Raw genomic sequence first — 18586 nt, 5'->3', positions numbered from 1 at the left:
CATTCTTATGGGCTAGTGCTCTTCTTTTTATGGGATAGATTCCTAGAAATGGACTTGCTAGTCAAAGGCATAATAAGTATTTTAAATTTCAGGAGATAGTGTCAGATTGCTTTCCAAATAGGTTGTAAAATCTACATTTCCATCAGTAAAGTGTATGAGGACACTCTGCCCCATATCTCCATTAGCAATAGGTATTTTCATTCTTTTTCATTTCTGCCTACCTGATGGTTGAGAAATAATACCTCTCTTTCCATCTTAAATTTGCTTTTCTCTGACTGAGGCTGGGCATCCTTTCTCACATTTATTGGTTATTTGGATGTGCTTTTTGTCATTCTCCTATTTACTTTCTTCTCTTGGGCTTTCTCATCAATTTCAAAGGATTCCTGATATATTAGAAATAAACCCATGCTTAATTGGTCAATTCATCTATGACAAAGGAGGCAAAAATATGCAGTGGAGATATGCCATATCTCTTCAGTAAATGTTGAGAAAACTGGACAGCTACATACAAAAGAATGAAACTGGACCACTTTCTTACACCATACACAAAAATACAAAATGTATTAAAGACCTAAATGTGAGACCTGAAACCATAAAATTCTGAGAAGAGAACATAGGCAGTAATTTCTTTGACATCAGCTGTAGAAACATTTTTCTAGACATGTCTCCTGAGGCAAGGGAAACAAAAGCAAAACTAAACTTTTGGGACTACATCACAATAAAAAGCTTTTGCACAGCAGAGGAAACCATCAACAAGGCAACCTACTGAATGGAAGAAGAAACTTGCAAATGATAAATCTGATAAGGGGTTAGTATCCAAAATATATAAAGAACTTAGAGAACTCAACACCAAAAACCAAATAAATCCAATTTAAAAACAGGCAGAGGACCCAAGTAGACATGTTTCCAAAGAAGACATATAGATGGCCAACAGACACATGAAAAGATGCTCAACATCACTAATTATCAGGGAAATATGAATCAAAACCACAATGAGATATCACCTCACACCTGTCAAGAAACAAGTGTTGGGGAGGATGTGGAGAAAAAGGAACCCTTGTGCAGTGTTGGCAGGAATGCGATTGGTACAGCCACAATGGAGAACAACGTGGAAGTTCCTCAAAAAATTAAAATGAGAAGTACAATATAATCCAGTAATTTCACTAGTGGGTATTTACCCTAAGAGAATGAAAACACTAATTCAAAAAGATGTATGCACCCCCATGTTTATTGCAGCTTTATTTTAAAAAGCCAAGATATGGAAGCAACCCAAATATCCATCCATAGACGAATGGATAAAGAAGATGTGGTATAAATATACAATGAAATATTATTCAGTCATAAAAAAAGAATGAGATCTTGCCATTTGCAACAACGTGGATGGACCTAGAGGGTATAATGTTAAGGAAAATAAGTCAGATAAAGACATTTCTCTCATTTCACTCATGTGTGGAATTTAAGAAACAAAACAAATGTACAAATTAAAAAGAACCGAAAAAAAGCAGACTCTTAAATACAGAGAATAAACTGGTGGTTGCCAAAGGGGAAGTGTTGGGGGGGGCGGGGGGGTTGAAATAGATAGATAGAGTACATTTATTGTAATGAGTGCTGAAAAATGTACAGAATCGCTGAAACATACTGTACCTTTGAAACTAATATAACATTATGTTAATTATACTTCAATAAAAAATGTTTAGTATTTTTAAAAATATATTTCATGGTAAATAACTCTTTGATATGAGTTATTGATATTTTCCTCAGTCTATCATATGTCTTTTGGCTTTATGACATCTTTTTCCATACAAAAAGCATTCAAGTGTAGTGAAAAATGCATCTTTTTTTTTAATATAGTTTCTGGGGCTCCTACTATGGCTACAAGTCTCCCAACTCTTCAATTATATGTGTTTTCCTAAATTTTATTCTAACATTTTAAAAAAAGTAAGTCTCAATCTAGATAGAATTCTTCTCAGAGAGAGCCAATGTTCTCTTCTGGATTGATATAGGCAAGTATACCAGACAGATTTTTTAGATAATCATTTTTTCCCCCACTGAACCTATGTTAATTTTCTCGTGATAAATTAATATTCCATTTTCCTGTCTTTATAGTCTTGTCTAAATACTCTGTAATTATGATAAAGATGTATCCTTGTTATCACAAGAATAGAGGTGAAAGGGTGACCAAAGGATCTCACCAGACATAAGCCCAGGACACCAAATTCCTTTACTATCAGTAAAAGATGTGTCTTACCATACAGAAAGCAGGAGATTCGGCTTGGGTATGAACCCACTCGTGGGAAAACCCTCATTCAGGTTCAAGTGTCCTCAAGGCAGCCTCACTACTGATGATACTGGCCAACCAGGGTGCGGATCCGATCAGGCCTTTGAGAAGCCAAGTTGCCATCTCCAGAAGTATTTCCTACCTGCTGTCCTCTTCCAAGTACGCTCAAGACTCTAGTTTCATCTTCCTGGCTACTAGGGACACATGACTAATAAAAATTCCGGAAGGATTTAAAGACAGAGGCCTAGGGGCCCGTGGGTGGCTCAGTCAGTTAAATGTCCAACTCTTGATTTCGGCTCAGGTCATGATCTCAGGGCCGTGAGATCCAGCCCCACCTCAGGCTCTGTGCTGGGCATGGAGCCTGCTTAAGCTTCTCTCCCTCCCTCTGCCTCTGCCCCTCTCACCCCCTCTAAAAAAAAAAAGACAGAGGCCTTTACCAACACAGAGATTGAATAATATGCTTTTTCTATTATTTCAGTTAGGAGGAGATTATTGTAATTTATTCACCTCATCATTTGATCATTCAACATGCATTTATGAAGTTCCTATAAGGGGATAGGTATTTCAAGATTAGTCTTGAAGAAGCCCAATCCCTGCTTTTGAAAGATGCAGAGTCTACATGGGGAATCAGATATAGAAATAAATAATGGAACTGCTGTGTGAGAAGTTTTACAACACAAGTAGGTATCAAGATGTGTGCAGGGCCTGGGATTTTATTCTCCTTTCAAGCTAACAAGTGAGCTTGTTATTGTTTTCATGGGTGCTAGAAAAAAACATGTCTCTGGATCAGAGAAAATAACTTTGTTATATGCAGCAAAAGCAGTAGTCTGAGCTTCATGCTCATTTCCATTGGTTCCGCCACGTGCCCCAAGTCCTGGGGTGATGCACTGGGCCCATCATAGCTGTCTGCACACTCAGTGGATTGTGTTACAGGAGAAGAACACTAAACTTGAGGAATTCACTGTTTTTATAGGTAGGGGAAGCAAGCCTGCTCTTTACCTGGCGGGGAGACTTTTTACCTCACTTAAGTTTGCTTGCAGCAAATACAACCCTGAAAAATGAGTAAAGAATGGTCAGGGCCTTGCACTCTTGCCATATCCAGCAAGTTCATGCAGGGACACCCAGGGTCCATGGCAGATTGCCTCTATCAAAAGTAAGCATAAGTGCCAAAGGGATTAAGACCTCAGTTGTCTCAGGAAGTGATTTAATCATTTTGTAATCAAACCCATGCTCATTTTCTGTTGGTTTGTCTATTTTTACCACTGTGGCTAGCTATCTTGAGGTTCCAATAAAGAATGGTTAGTCCTTGAACAGATGTATCACAGAAACTATTATAATTTCCAGGGAAAATAAAATTAAATGCAGCTGTGGCTCAAAGGGTTTGGTTAAATAAAAAAGGAATGCATTTTTTTAAAGGCAGTAATGAATTGGAAAGGTCATCGTTTATAGAATAAAATACACCTAGATTTGAAGAGTTTCTTCTTCCTAATTCCCCAGTTCTTTTTTGTTTGCTTGTTTGGGTTTTTTCTGTTTGGTTGTTTATTTGATTTGATTTGGTTTGGTTTGGTCACAGAGAGAGAGAGAGCGGGCACACGGGAGCGCACAAGCAGGGAGAACTTTAGGCAGAGGGAGAAGCAGGCTCCCCGCTGAGCAGGGAGCCCGATATGGGACTCGATCCTAGGACCCCGGGATCATGACCTGAGCCAAAAGCGGACACTTAACCGACTGAGCCACCCAGGTGTCCCCCTAACTTCCCAGTTCTATGACTTTCCACAAATGACATAACCCCTGGGCTTCCTAATATGTACCTTGCATGTCACTGTCAGCATTAAAAACAAAGCTTATAAAGCCCCCTGCCTATAATAGATATTCAGTAAATGGCAGGTTCTATTATAGTTATGTTCAAACATAAAAATGTTAGTAGAGTTTGTTAACATCTACCTTGTGTTCTTCCTGTCATTTTGAATTAAGCAATTCATTCATCTCTTAATTACAAGGCTGTGAATTCCCGAGGAGCACTGAATTTTAGTCAGCATAATGATCTAACTAGGCTCCAAACTCTCTTTTTTCCTCCTTTCAAAGCCAACAGTCATGTTTTACAAAAACCTTTGCCTAAATCAAGCGAAGAGAAAGATCTGATATGAAGTATATACATGTAATTTATCACTTCTTGTTTAGTTTTAATCATAAAAGTAACACATGCTCAATTATTTAAAAAAATTCTAATAATGCCAAAGAACTGAGGTAAAAGTGAAAATTTCCATTCCCCCCAACCCCATTTCCCCAAGGATAATCATCAATGAGAGTTTGATGTGTTCCTTCCAGGTTTTTTCCTATGCCTAGAGAGTGTAGTGTTAATTATTTTCTTCCAAAGATTGTATGAATTATGCTCAAGTGAAAGCACTATACTATTATTATTTCTAATTGCTAGCTTGTGGGTTAATTTTTTCTATTCAAAGCAGCTTTGAATGTATTTATGTGCATGCACAAGTTAGTCCTAAAGAAATGACAAGAAAGTCCTTACTGTCTAATGTTCTGAAAGCCCCAAATACATACTCTTCCTTTTTCTGGAGTTTTATATTTGTGTAAATATATTCCCTCAGTCTTTATTGTCTTTATAATCAGTATCTTCATTCATTTCTGTGAAACCAACAGGAAGATTTTTATCTTCTATTTGACTTGCCATTTGTGAGGTTTAAATTCTCCTAACACCCCCAAAAAGGCAACAAAGAAAACTCATGTTTATAGAGCGCTTTACAAGTTACAAAGCTTTCTCAAACGTCTGCCATGTTGACTGTGACTCTATGATAATGGGCAAGCATTATTATCCCAACTGACTAATAGGACAATTAAAGCAATGAAGGTTAAAAAGTGACTTGCCTCAGGTCACACAGCTAGTATCAGCACAAACCCAGGTCCCCTCAGTTTATTAGAGAGCTCTCTGGCTGCTTCGCAGAGCAATTGTCCAGAATGAGTTGAGCCTTCACAGATACAGAACATGGCTCAGGAAATATACTCAGAATTTACAGAAAACGTCTTGATTCCTTTAAGAAGTGTTTTCTTTTCATTGAAAAAATAAGCTAAGACAAGCTATATATACCTGCAGCTAATTTCTAGCTAGTTTGTTTTAAGATGGATGTATTATCAGCATAAACAGAAATAAGGCATTAATCATTTCTATCCATGGAGACTCTATACCTCACTTCCTTTTTATCCAAGATAATCTTCGTGGTGATGAGAGGATTTAAAACTAACTGAGCAAGAAAGGCAGGCAACTCTGTTCATTTGAATTTGTTCATTCCTGCCAAGAGAAATAGCATGAGGGTATGCAAGAACTGTGACTTCAATAAAATGATTTAAAAAATAAGCTTGATTTTTTAGAGTGGTCTTAAGTTTACAGAAAAACTGAGTGGAAAGTACAGAAAGTTCCCATCTACTCCCTTAGCCTCCCCTCACCCCTGCCAGAGAGTTTCCCCCGTCATTAATATCTTGCATTCAGGGTGGTGCATTTATAACCACTGATGAATAAAAAATACATCGTTATTAAAGTCTATAGTTTACGTCAGAATTCACTCTTTGTGTTACACAGTTCTGTGGGTCTTATTTGCAGTCATATATCCACCATTACAGTCTCATATAGAAAAGTTTCTCTGCCCTAAAATCCCCTCTGCTCCACCTATTCATCCTTCCCTCCCTCCCTGCCCCCCAACTCCTGGCAACCGCTGATCCTTTTACTGTCTCCATAGTTTTGCCGTAAAGTACATAGCCTTTTTATGTTGGCTTATTTCATTTAACAATGGTTTTAAGTTTCCTCTTTGTGTAGCATGATAGCTCATTTCATTTTATCACTGAATAATATTCTATCATATAGATGTACCAGTTTGTTTATCCGTTCACCCATTGAAGGATATCTTGGTTGCTTCTAAGTTTTGATAGTTATGAATAAAGTTGATATAAACATTTGGATGCTGGTTTTGGTGTGAGCATAGGTTTTTAATTCATTTGGGTAAATACCTAGGAGCATGATTGCTGGATTTTATGGTAGGAGTATGTTTAACTTTGTCGGAAACTGCCAAACTATCTTCCAAAGTGGCTATACCATTTTGAAAGTTCCTGTTGTACCATATCCTCATTTGTATTTGGTGTAGTGTGTTTTGGATTTAACCTTTCCAACAGATGTGTTGTGGTATCTCATGGTAGTTTTAATTATCATGAAAGATAATTGCTTTTTAAATCTATTAGAGTGATCCTTCTACATCTAGATCAGCCTTAAGACAACTAGATCAGCTTTTGTTCAAATTGGTGGGGTTTTTTCCACCATAGACATGTTCTTATGATTCTAGTGAGGAAATACTAGGTAGAAGCCATTTGGAAAAATCATGTGCTCAGAATAAAGGGAAGGAAATAGTAAAAGGCTGGAGCTGGGAGCATATTGTCAAGTAAAAATTGGCCAGTGTGTTTGGCACTGGTATGGGGCAAGGATAAAAATGATTTAACAGCAGTATATGGGATGATAAAAGGGAAGAGAGCTAACTGGCAACCAGAAATGTGCAGTAGATCGCAGATTGCCAATAAAAATGTGAATGAAAACATTTTACTCCATAATTGGAGACAACTGCTTCATATCCCAGAGATACCATAACAGACCTGTACCTCTGAAACAAATAATACATTATATGTTAAAATAAAAAGAAGAAGAAGATAGCAGGAGGGGAAGAATGAAGGGGGGGAAATCGGAGGGGGAGGAGAACCATGAGAGACTATGGACTCTGAAAAACAAACTGAGGGTTCTAGAGGGGAGGGGGGGAGGGGGATGGGTTAGCCTGGTGATGGGTATTAAAGAGGGCACGTACTGCATGGAGCACTGGGTGTTATATGCAAACAATGAATCATGGAACACCACATCAAAAACTAATGATGTAATGTATGGTGATTAACATAACAAAAAGAAATGTCAACGTTTGAGCATAATGTGGTTGTAAGTAGTTAAAACCAATGAGAAGTCAAAATGTCTACCATTGAGATTGGGAGAAGAGCTGGTATCGCAGAGGCGGGCGGTACCCTGCCCATATCCCCTTGGGCCTCATCATTTTAGTTCAATGTGGTGCAGTCCCAGCATCTACATTTCTTTTGCTTCAGGGCTAATGAAGACAAGAGTTGGTATAAAAATACCCCATTTCCCCGCAACCCTTGTGTAGATAGCTCTGTCACATGTTCTTCACTGGCTCCCAGCCCATCTTAGCCAATGACTTGATAACAGCCCCTTTTCCGATGCCTTATTTTCTTTGTCTCAGTTACCCTCCCTCCCATAACTGTGTTTTTTGGACTGGAATTCATATTTCAGGATCAGCTTCTGGAGGAACCCAAGCTCAGACAGTTGTTTGTTACGTGTTTCTGCAGAATCCCACATCCCCATTGATTACTACTGCCTCCCTCATTCAGGGCGCCCCCAAAACTTCTCCCTGTATTTGTCCTGGGACCCACTGCTTTCATCCTGCAGTTGCCAAGTCACTGCAGCCAGAAAACAACCTCCCATCATTCTTGCACAATGCAGAGGAAATTAACTAAATATAGTGTTAACTCTTCCTCCTGTGTTTGCATTTTAAAGGAGATCCTTGGAGAAAGAACTCAAAGGAGTGAATGTCTAGTTGTGAAATCTGATTCTGTGCCACCTGAATGAAGGAGATTATTTTAAGCAAGACTTCTCATATCCTTTACCTCTGATTCTGGTACTCCTTGTACCTTTTGGGAGAAAAAAAAGCAGATGAACTAGTCCCTCTTTAGTGATGAGTCAAAATTAGAAATTAGATGGAAGGGCAAGAGAAGAGGAATTTGAAGGAAAGCCAAAGAATTTAGCATAAAGCAGAAACAAGAATAAAACAGCATACTTAATTAATTCTAAGACACCTTTTTTTCAGCATTTTAATCTCTGAAATGAAAATGCATCTTATAATCAATAACATCTCTTACTTATTGTTGTCAGGTGGCAAACACAATGTCATTGTCATTGCCTGTGATGTGAAATTGGGTCACAGCTCTTCGTGTTGTTGTCACTTCAGTTGAATGATGTGCACTGTTGGCGTAGCATATGTTGAGTTTAATTGCTGTTTAAAGTGTCATCAGTATAATACTGCTTTAGGATTGAAACAAATAGCTATCATGTATGCATAATGGGGTGGGAACAAATCAGCAGGGTATAAATTTGATATTTGTTAAGCAAATTATTTGTCACTGGATGGATGATCCTAAATTCCATATTTTCATGGAAAGTAACAGTAAAGTGCTTTATAGGATGCAAGAAAGGAAGAAAGATGCACATAGGCAGAAGAAGTCATATTATATTTTGTTATTGAGATTCATGCAAAAGGATTGCCTATCATACACAAAGCAACAGTGTCAAGAGAAATTGCCAAATTCCTCACAATAGGTGAATGCAATCTCAGTGTGATGGGAAGCTAGAGTAAATGAATCATGCATTGCAAGGAACTATCTTGAAGATGTATGATATCCATTTATCAGAAACTTCCTGCTGATTTGGAACAGAATACACTTAACTTCCAGCATGATGCCATTGAGGAAGAAGTTCAGTATGTGTTTAATCAAATAGGTAATGCCTGGTGTGAGAATTTGTTTTCTTTGAGGAGACTTAAAATTACACTGTCAATGCAAAAGGATCTTTAAAGGGATTAAGAATATGAGTTTGAGTTATGACAAGCAGTGTGTCACTGTAATCTTATACCTGCCAATTGCTGAAGTTACTGCCATATTTAATTTAATTTAAACAATGTCTAAGAAGAATTTCTTTTAAAATACTATTGGGAGTAGACCCAAAGAGTATGGTTAATGGTTGAGCTGATAAAGGGCTGGTTAGAAGTCTTCTGGAATAGACATCCAGGAACCTACTGTATTTTCTAGTCTTCAGTGATTTTACGGACATGTCTCTGAGCAGTTAAATAATTTCATCTAAAAGCATAGTGATATGGTTGTTAATCATGATGGCATGACTAGGCCACTACAATCCCTCAATGTTTCTGTCAACAAACCATTTAAGGACTGCTTGCAGAAGGAGTGTGAATCCTGGTTCTTGTCTGAAGATTTTCTATTAAGAACTTCTGGTAAGATCAAGAAAGCGTCAGCATCAAAACTTACAGGCTGGAGACAGTAGTTGTGAACACTTTAAGGAAATGCTGCCTCATGGATATTTTTGATGTCCCAGAGGACATTATTTTATGGAAAAATATGAATTCCAGTGAGTCCATGTTGAAAAGAGATTCAGAAAATTTGAATTCTAAGTGTATGAAGAAGTTTTAGGAATACATTACCAATTTACTTCACATGTATTTACCCTTTTTATATATGCACAGTACTGCTATGTGATTTTAAATATTTATATCTCCATAGAAATAAACCTAGTCCTTTCAGTAAGTACAAAATAAAAATTCCAAGTGATAAAAAGCATTATGTCATAGTTTATATTTTTGCTTCAAAGCTAAAAGCATCATTAAAGTTCAGTTCACAGAAATGGGAGGTTTGACTCACTAGTAATGTGTAAGTCTGAATGTGTGTGACAGCACCACAAGGACAAAAAGCCACAGAATAGATTTTTACATACCTCTTTCAATAATTGATAAAATTAACCAGGAAATAAAATCCACAAGGATGCAGAAATTTGAAGAAAACAATGAACAAACTTGGGTTAATGAGCCTGGTTAAGACATTTGCAGTGAACAACTGCAGACTTCGCATTCTCCACAAGCTTACGAGAGGTGCATCTGCCGGGCCACAGAGCAAGTCTCAGCAAATTTTAAGTGGTTGAGGTCACTCAGAAAATCTACTCTGATTAGAATTTTTAAATCTATAAAAAAAATCAGTTAAGGAGCGCCTGGGTGGCTCAGTTGGTTAAGCATCTGACTCTTGGTTTTGTCTCAGGTCACGATCTCAGGGTTGGCGTGGAGCCTGCTTAAGATTCTCTCTCTCTCTCCCTTTCCCTCCGCCCCTAATGCCCCACTCGAGAGCTCACTCTCTTTCTCTAAAATAAAATAAACAAATAAAATCCTTTTAAAAAATCAGTTAAAAAACCAGAGAAGTAGAAAACCCCCATGTTTGGAAATTAACCAATACATTTCTAAGTAAAACTTAGGATGAAGGTAAAATTCTGATGGAAGTTAGATGTTAGAAAAGGGAAAAAATGTTATCAATATTCACACAAGATATGATTTATATATGTGGAAAATCCAAGAGAGTCTACAGATAAATTGTTAGAATTGTTGAGATATTAAAAACACATTATTAGAGTCAATAAGGGTTTAGCAAAGTTGCTAGCTTCAAAATCAGTATATGGAAGTCAAATATATTTCTACATGCCAGCAAAAACAATTAGGAAAGAAAGATACTATTTATTCTGTTATCAAAATACCAATTATATGGAAATAAACCTAACAAAAAATGTGTAAGATTCCCATAGATAATTATAATGCTTAATAGAGAAACATTAAAGAAGACCCCAATAAATGGATTAGAATACAATTATAAAGATGTCAATCTCCCAAATGTATCTAAAGATATAGTGCCATTCAAATTCTCAACATGGTTATATGTATGTGCACAGGTTGACGAGCTTGTTCTAAAATTTACATGGAAATGCAAAGAAACCTACTTGACATCAAAGTTTGTTATAAAGCTCTAGTAATTAAGATAGGCTGTGACAAAACAGAGATAGAATTCTAAGATGGAATAGAGTTCAGAAGCAAACCCATCCACATGTGGATCTTGACTTATGAAAGTGTTGGCCCAGCAGAGCATGGTGAAAAAACAGAATGTTCAAGAAATTTTGTCAGAACTGAGTATCCGTATAGAAAAATGTGAAAAAGACCTCTCATTATTAGCAAGCTCCAACTGAATTACAATGAAAGACAACACTATAAAGACTTAACAGAGGGAAAAAACCGCCATGACTGGAGGTTAGGAAACATTTCATAAGTCGTAAAAAGCACTAGCCATAAAGAGAAAAATTAATAAGTTTGACTTCACTAAAATAGAAACTTCTATTCATTGCCACTTGGGAAAAGTCAAGCCACGGAGCAGAAGATATATGCACTATACATGCGTGAGACAAGAGAGACAACAGAAAATGTGCAGTTTTTTTCTCTCTGGTGTTCTCTTCCTCCCACCAACACACGCTCAGGGGTGTTTTTTTTGTTTTGTTTTGGTTTGGTTTGGTTTTGGTTTTGGTTGCTTTTTTTTTTTTTGAGGTCCATATACATGGGTAACTGAAAGGTGAACGTGAGTACATCTTTGATATTTACAAAAATAAAAAGCACTAATTTGGTTTTGAGTCTATAATGATCAATTTTCCATAAGAAGTTTTTGTCTCATACGTTTAAGGGAGGGACTAAGTTAGGAAAAATGCAAAAGGAAAGTGAAAAGATAGCCTAGATGGACATGGTGGTGATCCTGTGCTCTGAACAAGGGAGAAAAATGAATAGTTTAACCTTCTAAGACATAAGGGGAAACTTATCTGAAAGGGAAGGTAAACTGCAAGTAGGAAAGGAAAAGGAAAATGTGCACAATGGAGCTGAGAAATGTAGAAAGATAATATCTGAATGATCATGGAAAAGCTCCTATAATGGTGAGAAAAACAAGGACAAATAAGGGTGATTCTCAGGGTCTTAGAGGAACTCCAGATCTTGGACCGGAAGAGGAGTTTTCAAATTTACTTAAGTAACAGAGCCTCCAAAGGAGCCCCAGAAGAAGCCATTTATTAACAATGGAATATTTGCAAAATAAAGGCAAAATGAGAAAACATTGTTTTTTCTTGGGAAGTTGAATGGAAGGTTTATGGAAAACATCAGTAGATAGGAAAATTAACAATCAACAGGAACAAATTCTAACTAGAGAGAATCTGAAATTGTCAGCATGCAGAAATGGGAAATTTGGTATCTCTGCTTAATAAAAAAGATCATTTTCATTTCTTTACCTTATGAGCTTCTGTCAATTCATCTTTATTTTTTTCTTTGGAGCTTTCTGATTTAAAAGGGAAAAAGTTTTGAAGCCTGTAGAATATGGAAGAGCAGGAACTCAGAAACTTGTTGTTTACCCTCGTTTTACAAATAGAAGTCCTAATTAATGTGCATCATCTAATAAAACTGTGGCAGCAGTGAAGGTCATAAAAATGTTTACAACCTCATTTCGTCCCTTGAAAGACCCTTTGGTTTGTCAATCTGTATAATCTTCCTTTTGATTAATTGTTAATTTTCCACTTTATGGATTGTTATTTTATTTTTTTCTTTTATTGACCCATTTGACAATTTCATAGATAATTAGCACGTCCTTCAGAGAGGAGGGTAGAGGGAAACTAAATAAATGTATTTGTCTACATTTATGAAGCTTCCTGTTAACCCTGGCTTGGAAAAGGTCTATTAACAAAGACGTTTAACACTCTTGACTAAAATTATGGTGTTTTGGGGATTAGTCCTATAAACCAAGACAACTGAAACTCCTACAGGGTCTTGGCAGGTAAGGTAAATTATTAGTGCCTGGGTTTCTCAGTGGTGGGCACAATGGCAGCTGTGAGTCGTACATGCTCCTCCTGAAGGGATTACAATATTTAACTCACACGGCGTACCGAGCGGCTGAATTAAACCCGAAGGCTGCCAGTTCCAAGTTCTGCACCATTAGCCCAGGTAGTAAAAAATGTGTATGCTTAGGTGTGATAAAAATATTGTTGCTGAAATGTGTGATAGTCTCCCTCTAGTAAATTCGTATAGTTATAAACTAGTCAACATGAACAACAGCAAACAGGGACCAAAGAATGCTTTAAGCTTACCATGGAGCACAGAGTGAACAGGCGAACAGCTGGGACCACCCCGGTGCATAATCATTTACAAAGAAGTAACTCTTTTACCTAAAACCTATCCTAAGCCTAAAATAAATGGATCCTCCCGAGTGTGTGTTCAGGGCCTTTCCTAAGGGGTGCTCAAGAATTATTTTTAATTATTAAAAATGATTTTTGAAGAGAGAGCAATATGCTCCATAGAAATTTCACAATACAAGTTTCTGTGGCTTTAGAATAGATTGATGAAACAAATCCCAAATAGTTCCATATATTTATTGAGAGATTATTTTTGATTTACAAGTAGTGATGTTTTCATATGATGTATATATTTAAGCTTTTATGTTTGTTTTTGCTCACTTGTTTTCCAGGGAAAATTTCATGGAAATCCAATGCACGTAGCTGTGGTTATTTCGAATTGTTTAAGGGAAGAGAGGAGAATATTGGCTGCAGCCAACATGCCCATTCAGGTAATATTTTCTGAACTTGTGGTCTTGTTATCACTTGGAACTCCATTTTTCTGAAGCAGAAATTCTCATCTTCTTCCCCACCAGCTCCTTCTACCTGTGTTAATGGTGCCACTATCCTTCCAATCACTTGGAATCAAGATCTTAGGATCATCTTCGAGTAATTCCTTTTCTCTGCCTTCATACTGAGATAATTACCAAGGCTTTCTAGAGTTTGTTTCTTGACTCCTCTCTATACATTCTTTTCTGTTTCCATTGGTCACACTCTGGTCCATGGTCTTACAATATCAGTTGAGGAATATAGTTAAGTGCCTCCTAGCTGAATTCCTAACTACCATTTGGACTTTGCTTCCTTCAGCATGATTATCCTCAGGGATTGATCTTTGTCAAAACCTTCTATGGCTCCCGATTTCCTACCCCCACCAGTACAAAACTACACACACAACATTTTATCTTATGGAAACTCCATAAATACTTGCTTGTTGATTGTTTTAATGTACTTTGCCCTGCTGTATTTTAGATTATATTTTATCACACTATTCTCAGTGAATTCAGAGCCCCCATCAAAGACAAATAGAGGGATCAATGAAGTCCTTGGGAATACTTTTTCAGTTAATCCTTATAAAAGGAAAGAGTATGTAAGTAATCAATTTCCAGATGATGTCCTCCATAATTTAGTAAATCACACCACTATATTTATTTCTAAACATTGAGGAAAGTATCTTTTTTTGAGCTGTTAAAAATGTTTAGACTTAGGGCGCCTGGGTGGCTCAGCTGGTTAAGTGACTGCCTTCGGCTCAGGTCATGATCCTGGAGTCCCGGGATCGAGTCCCACATCGGGCTCCCTGCTCAGCAGGGAGTCTGCTTCTCCCTCTGACCCTCTTCCCTCTCGTGCTCTCTATGTCTCATTCTCTCTCTCTCAAATAAATAAATAAAATCTTTTTAAAAAATTGCTTAGACTTAGTTATTGTCGTGTTATGGTTGTTTTTGGAAAAATATGAAATTTTAACAATTTGCTCTTCTTCTTTAGATAAAGGATAATATTTTTATTTGATTTAAAATCTAAAGTATAGTGCTTCTAAAGTAAATATAGTTTGATTCAGTGCATTTTGGGTAAAAATTAAGATGCTATTACTTCTAATATATGATATTCTCACATATATTCTCAGCTATCCTTTTCTATATCCCTCTCATCTGCAGTCATTTTAGTGTGTGTTGGGGGGGGTGTGGGTGTGGGTGTTGTCTTCAAATGTCAGGTATCAGTCAAATTAGAAACTACAAACAATCTGCCAGTACCCCATACTACCACAAAAATTTCAAACCTTCAAACCAATATACAAATATATGGAAGCATATATATATGGAAGCATATATATATATATATATATATGGAGAGAGAGAGAGAGGGAGGGAGGGAAGGAGGGAGGGATTTTAGAACTATTTTTCCAATCTGAAGAATGTGGTGTAGTTGAAAGAACACTTGATTTGTAGCCAAGCACATTAGTTCTACTTGAGGTTCCACCACTGATTTGCTTAGTCAAGTCATCAGCCTTTCTAACTGTAGCTCCTCGCCAACCTCTAAGGCAAAGGTTGCTGACATTCTAACTGGGTATCTATGTGGCTTGATATCTAAGGAACACATTCAGTGTCTTTATATCTAAGGAACACTCAATGTTAGATTATTTGAATGACCAAGAAATGGTGCATGGAAAGGTTGGTTAACCTTTCTATTTAACTAGGCTAACATTTTTAGATATTCTTTTGTGAACTCCCTCTGTTCCAGTGTAAAAGTAAATCTCATCCTAGCAGAGTCAACATCCCTAATTCTGAATTTAAGTCCAATTCAATGTAGTTTCGCTATACTCATTTTTAAATTACATGTATTCATTTTAGAGAATTTCAAAAGCAATGTAGGTCTGTTATAGAAAATTAGGGAAAAAAGTTTAAGCCACAAAATCATGTGTGATTCCACTTACATATTGATGATGTTTTGGTGTGTGTGTCCTTCCAGTCCTATGTACTTGAGTTTACAAATGTCTATACATATATCCATCTGTTTATACATACATATATATAAGGAAGAGGGATCATAAATACATGGTGTTTTTATAATTTGCTCTACTTCTTAACAACTTAATGCTACTTTAAATGTCATTAAATAAAGTATGCTTTTTAATGGCTGTGTAGTATTCCATATCCTATGAATTCAAACCTCAGTTCAAAGTATACTACATATACTACACTTATCATAAACTTGTTTTATTCATATCATTGAAATTTCAAGACATTCTTTTTCCAGGGACCTCTGGAGAAATCCTTACAAAGTTCTTCAGTTTCAGAAAGGCAGAGGAATGTGGAGCACAAAGTGGCTGCCATTAAAAATAGTGTGCAGGTGAGTAAGCTCATAGAAACCAAGCAAGTCTAGCTATTGCCCCCAAACATCTAACTGTGCCCAAAGTTAGTCCTTACAGAAATCAGGGCAATTTGATAATAAAATAACTCTCTCTCACATACTATGTTTATATTAGAAAAGATTTCTTGGGGGGGAAACCTTTCAGCTTCAATTTACTGGAGACTGGGCCTACCCCACCACACTCCATGCCTCTAAACCTTCACATTGTAAATCTCTGCATCTTCATCTATAAAAGTGAGGATGACCACCATCACAGGAGTGCTATGAAGGGCTATATGAGATAATATAAGAAAAGCCTTTAGCCCAGATCTTGGCACTTAATACCTATTATGAGCAGACAGACATTACCAGGTTTGGAGAAGAGCAAAGTGAAATCTCAAAACAGAAACACAGGACACATGGATATTTTTCTAAGAAGTAGAGAGAGGAAAAAAATGTAGACTGAATTGCCATAAACTACAGCAGGTTCGAATAGAGACTTTAAGTGAAAAGATAATTGGTACGTTAATGCAGGGGAACTAAAAGGGAAAAGGTATCCATATTCTCCAGCAAAAAAAAAAAAAAAAAGACATTAGAATCATTTGGAACTAAATGAGAAATAAGAGGCATGATGCTGAAAGATTTCCAAACGATCAAGAAGTGCAAATGGAAAAGCAGATTTAGTCTGGTTCTTCCAGTGCTATTCAGCGTTCATGGGTATTGCTCTTTAGAAATGTAGGTTCTATACACTTAGTCCAGTATGTGACTGGAGGCCGGAAGCACCAAACAGCATACTTTGAAATACTGATGATGATGTTTCACTGACATGCTTAATTAAAACAATAGAGTGAATATGTTTTCTTTTGTAAAAAGATGACAGAACAAGACACCAAATATTTAGAAGATCTTCAAGATGAATTTGACTACAGGTATAAAACAATTCAGACAATGGGTAAGTTTTTATTTTGTCTATAATCCTACTTAGGGACATAAAGACAACATGACTGGGATTTCCTCTTCATACTAACAAAACTGATAAATTGATCTACCTCCCTAAGGGAAGTGCTTTTGTTTTTGTTTTGAAGAGATAGTACAGGAGAGGAGTATTTTGCTTCCTCCTTTTCTTTCCATATATATATATATTATATATTTTTTTTACCAGCCAATTCAAAATAAATTATAAAGCTCATGAGAAATCACTCCTACTTTAGCATGCATCTCCAAAAACTAAAAATATTCTCCTATAGAATCAAAACATCATTATCATGACTAAGAAAAGTAATGATAGTTGCCTGGTATGATCAGGAAATTACTAATGTCATCCCTAGGTGAGTTTTTTAATATGTTTTTTAAGATTATAAGTAGAAACGTAAGGCATCTGGCTGGCTCAGTCAATAAAGCCCACGACTCTTGATCTCAGGTTCGTGAGTTCAAGCTCCACACTGGTGTGGAGCCTGCTTTAAAAAAAAATTTTTTAAATTATAGGTAGAATATGATTCACTGTAGGAAATTTGGAAAATAGACAAAAGCATTAAAAAAATAAAAAATCACAAAATTCCACTATCTGTAGATAAACAGTCAAAATGTTAGTATATCTCCTTACAACATTTTCCCCATGCATTCAAATACACACATATCTATTTATTTGCAACAAACTTGAGGTCCTTTACATAGGTTTGTGTATTGCATTCTGAAGTTTTAAGTTATTTTCCCATATCATAAAAAATCTTCAAAAACATAATTTCAATAACTGTATAAATGTCAAAATGTAAGGACGCTGCAATTGTTTGACTATATCTTTGTGATTAAACATGGAGTTTGTTTACAATTTGATGTCTTTTTAAAAAATAGAAAGGAAGAATGAGAATATTTACAGGGTCTAAAATTTACAAGTAACAGGATTGATCATTTGAAGTGTGTTCCCATTAGTGGGAGGATCAGAGAAATTCCAATTAGATCGAGATTAACAGGATTGTTAGTAGGATTGTACCAATGTTAATTTGCTGGCTTCGATAACTGTACTATGCTGATGTAAGATATTAGAGGAAGCTGATAAAGGGCAGATGGGAACTCTACTATTTTTGCAACTCTTGTAATTCTAAAATTATTTTTAAATAATTTTTAAAAACAAATTGGATAGAAATCTTTTATTTACAGAAGCATCTTTAACTGTTGAAATGTTAACTTAAAATTCATCTGGAAGGAAGTATGGATGATTGTGACCAAGCACTTAACTTTCATCTCAGATTTAAAAGCAAAGATATAGGGGCGCCTGGGTGGCTCAGTCGTTAAGCGTCTGCCTTCGGCTCAGGTCATGGTCCCAGGGTCCTGGGATCGAGCCCCGCACCGGGCTCCCTGCTCCGCGGGAAGACTGCTTCTCCCTCTCCCACTCCCCCTGCTTGTGTTTCCTCTCTCACTGTGTGTGTCTCTCTCTCTCTCTCTCTGTCAAATAAATAAATAAAATCTTAAAAAAAAAAGATTTAAAAGTGAAGATATTAGGATAGGAATCTTGTTTGGCATAGGTGAGGAGTGATGTGTTTCCTGGCATCTTCAGGATGTATTGACTCCCAGGAAATAATATTTAAAATGTTTGTAGTTGCGGGACACATGGGTGGCTC

At 36.6% G+C, this 18586-nt stretch overlaps 1 protein-coding gene across 6 annotated transcripts in view; it reads left to right on the top strand.

Annotated features, from left to right (window-relative positions):
• Positions 1–18586, top strand: part of STAT4 (signal transducer and activator of transcription 4) — a 116700-nt gene that overhangs the window by 66123 nt on the left and 31991 nt on the right. For all 6 annotated transcript variants that reach the window (XM_027591311.1, XM_027591305.1, XM_027591309.1 and 3 more), the window contains 3 exons: positions 13481–13579; positions 15876–15968; positions 16842–16920. In XM_027591311.1, the coding sequence (XP_027447112.1) occupies positions 13481–13579; positions 15876–15968; positions 16842–16920 (271 nt within the window). The remainder of the gene's footprint in view (positions 1–13480; positions 13580–15875; positions 15969–16841; positions 16921–18586) is intronic.

Source organism: Zalophus californianus, chromosome 3, assembly GCF_009762305.2.
Source record: "Zalophus californianus isolate mZalCal1 chromosome 3, mZalCal1.pri.v2, whole genome shotgun sequence".
NCBI lineage: Eukaryota > Metazoa > Chordata > Mammalia > Carnivora > Otariidae > Zalophus > Zalophus californianus.
The sequence above is the reverse complement of the archived record's forward strand: the minus strand, read 5'-3'. Positions and strand labels throughout refer to the sequence as shown.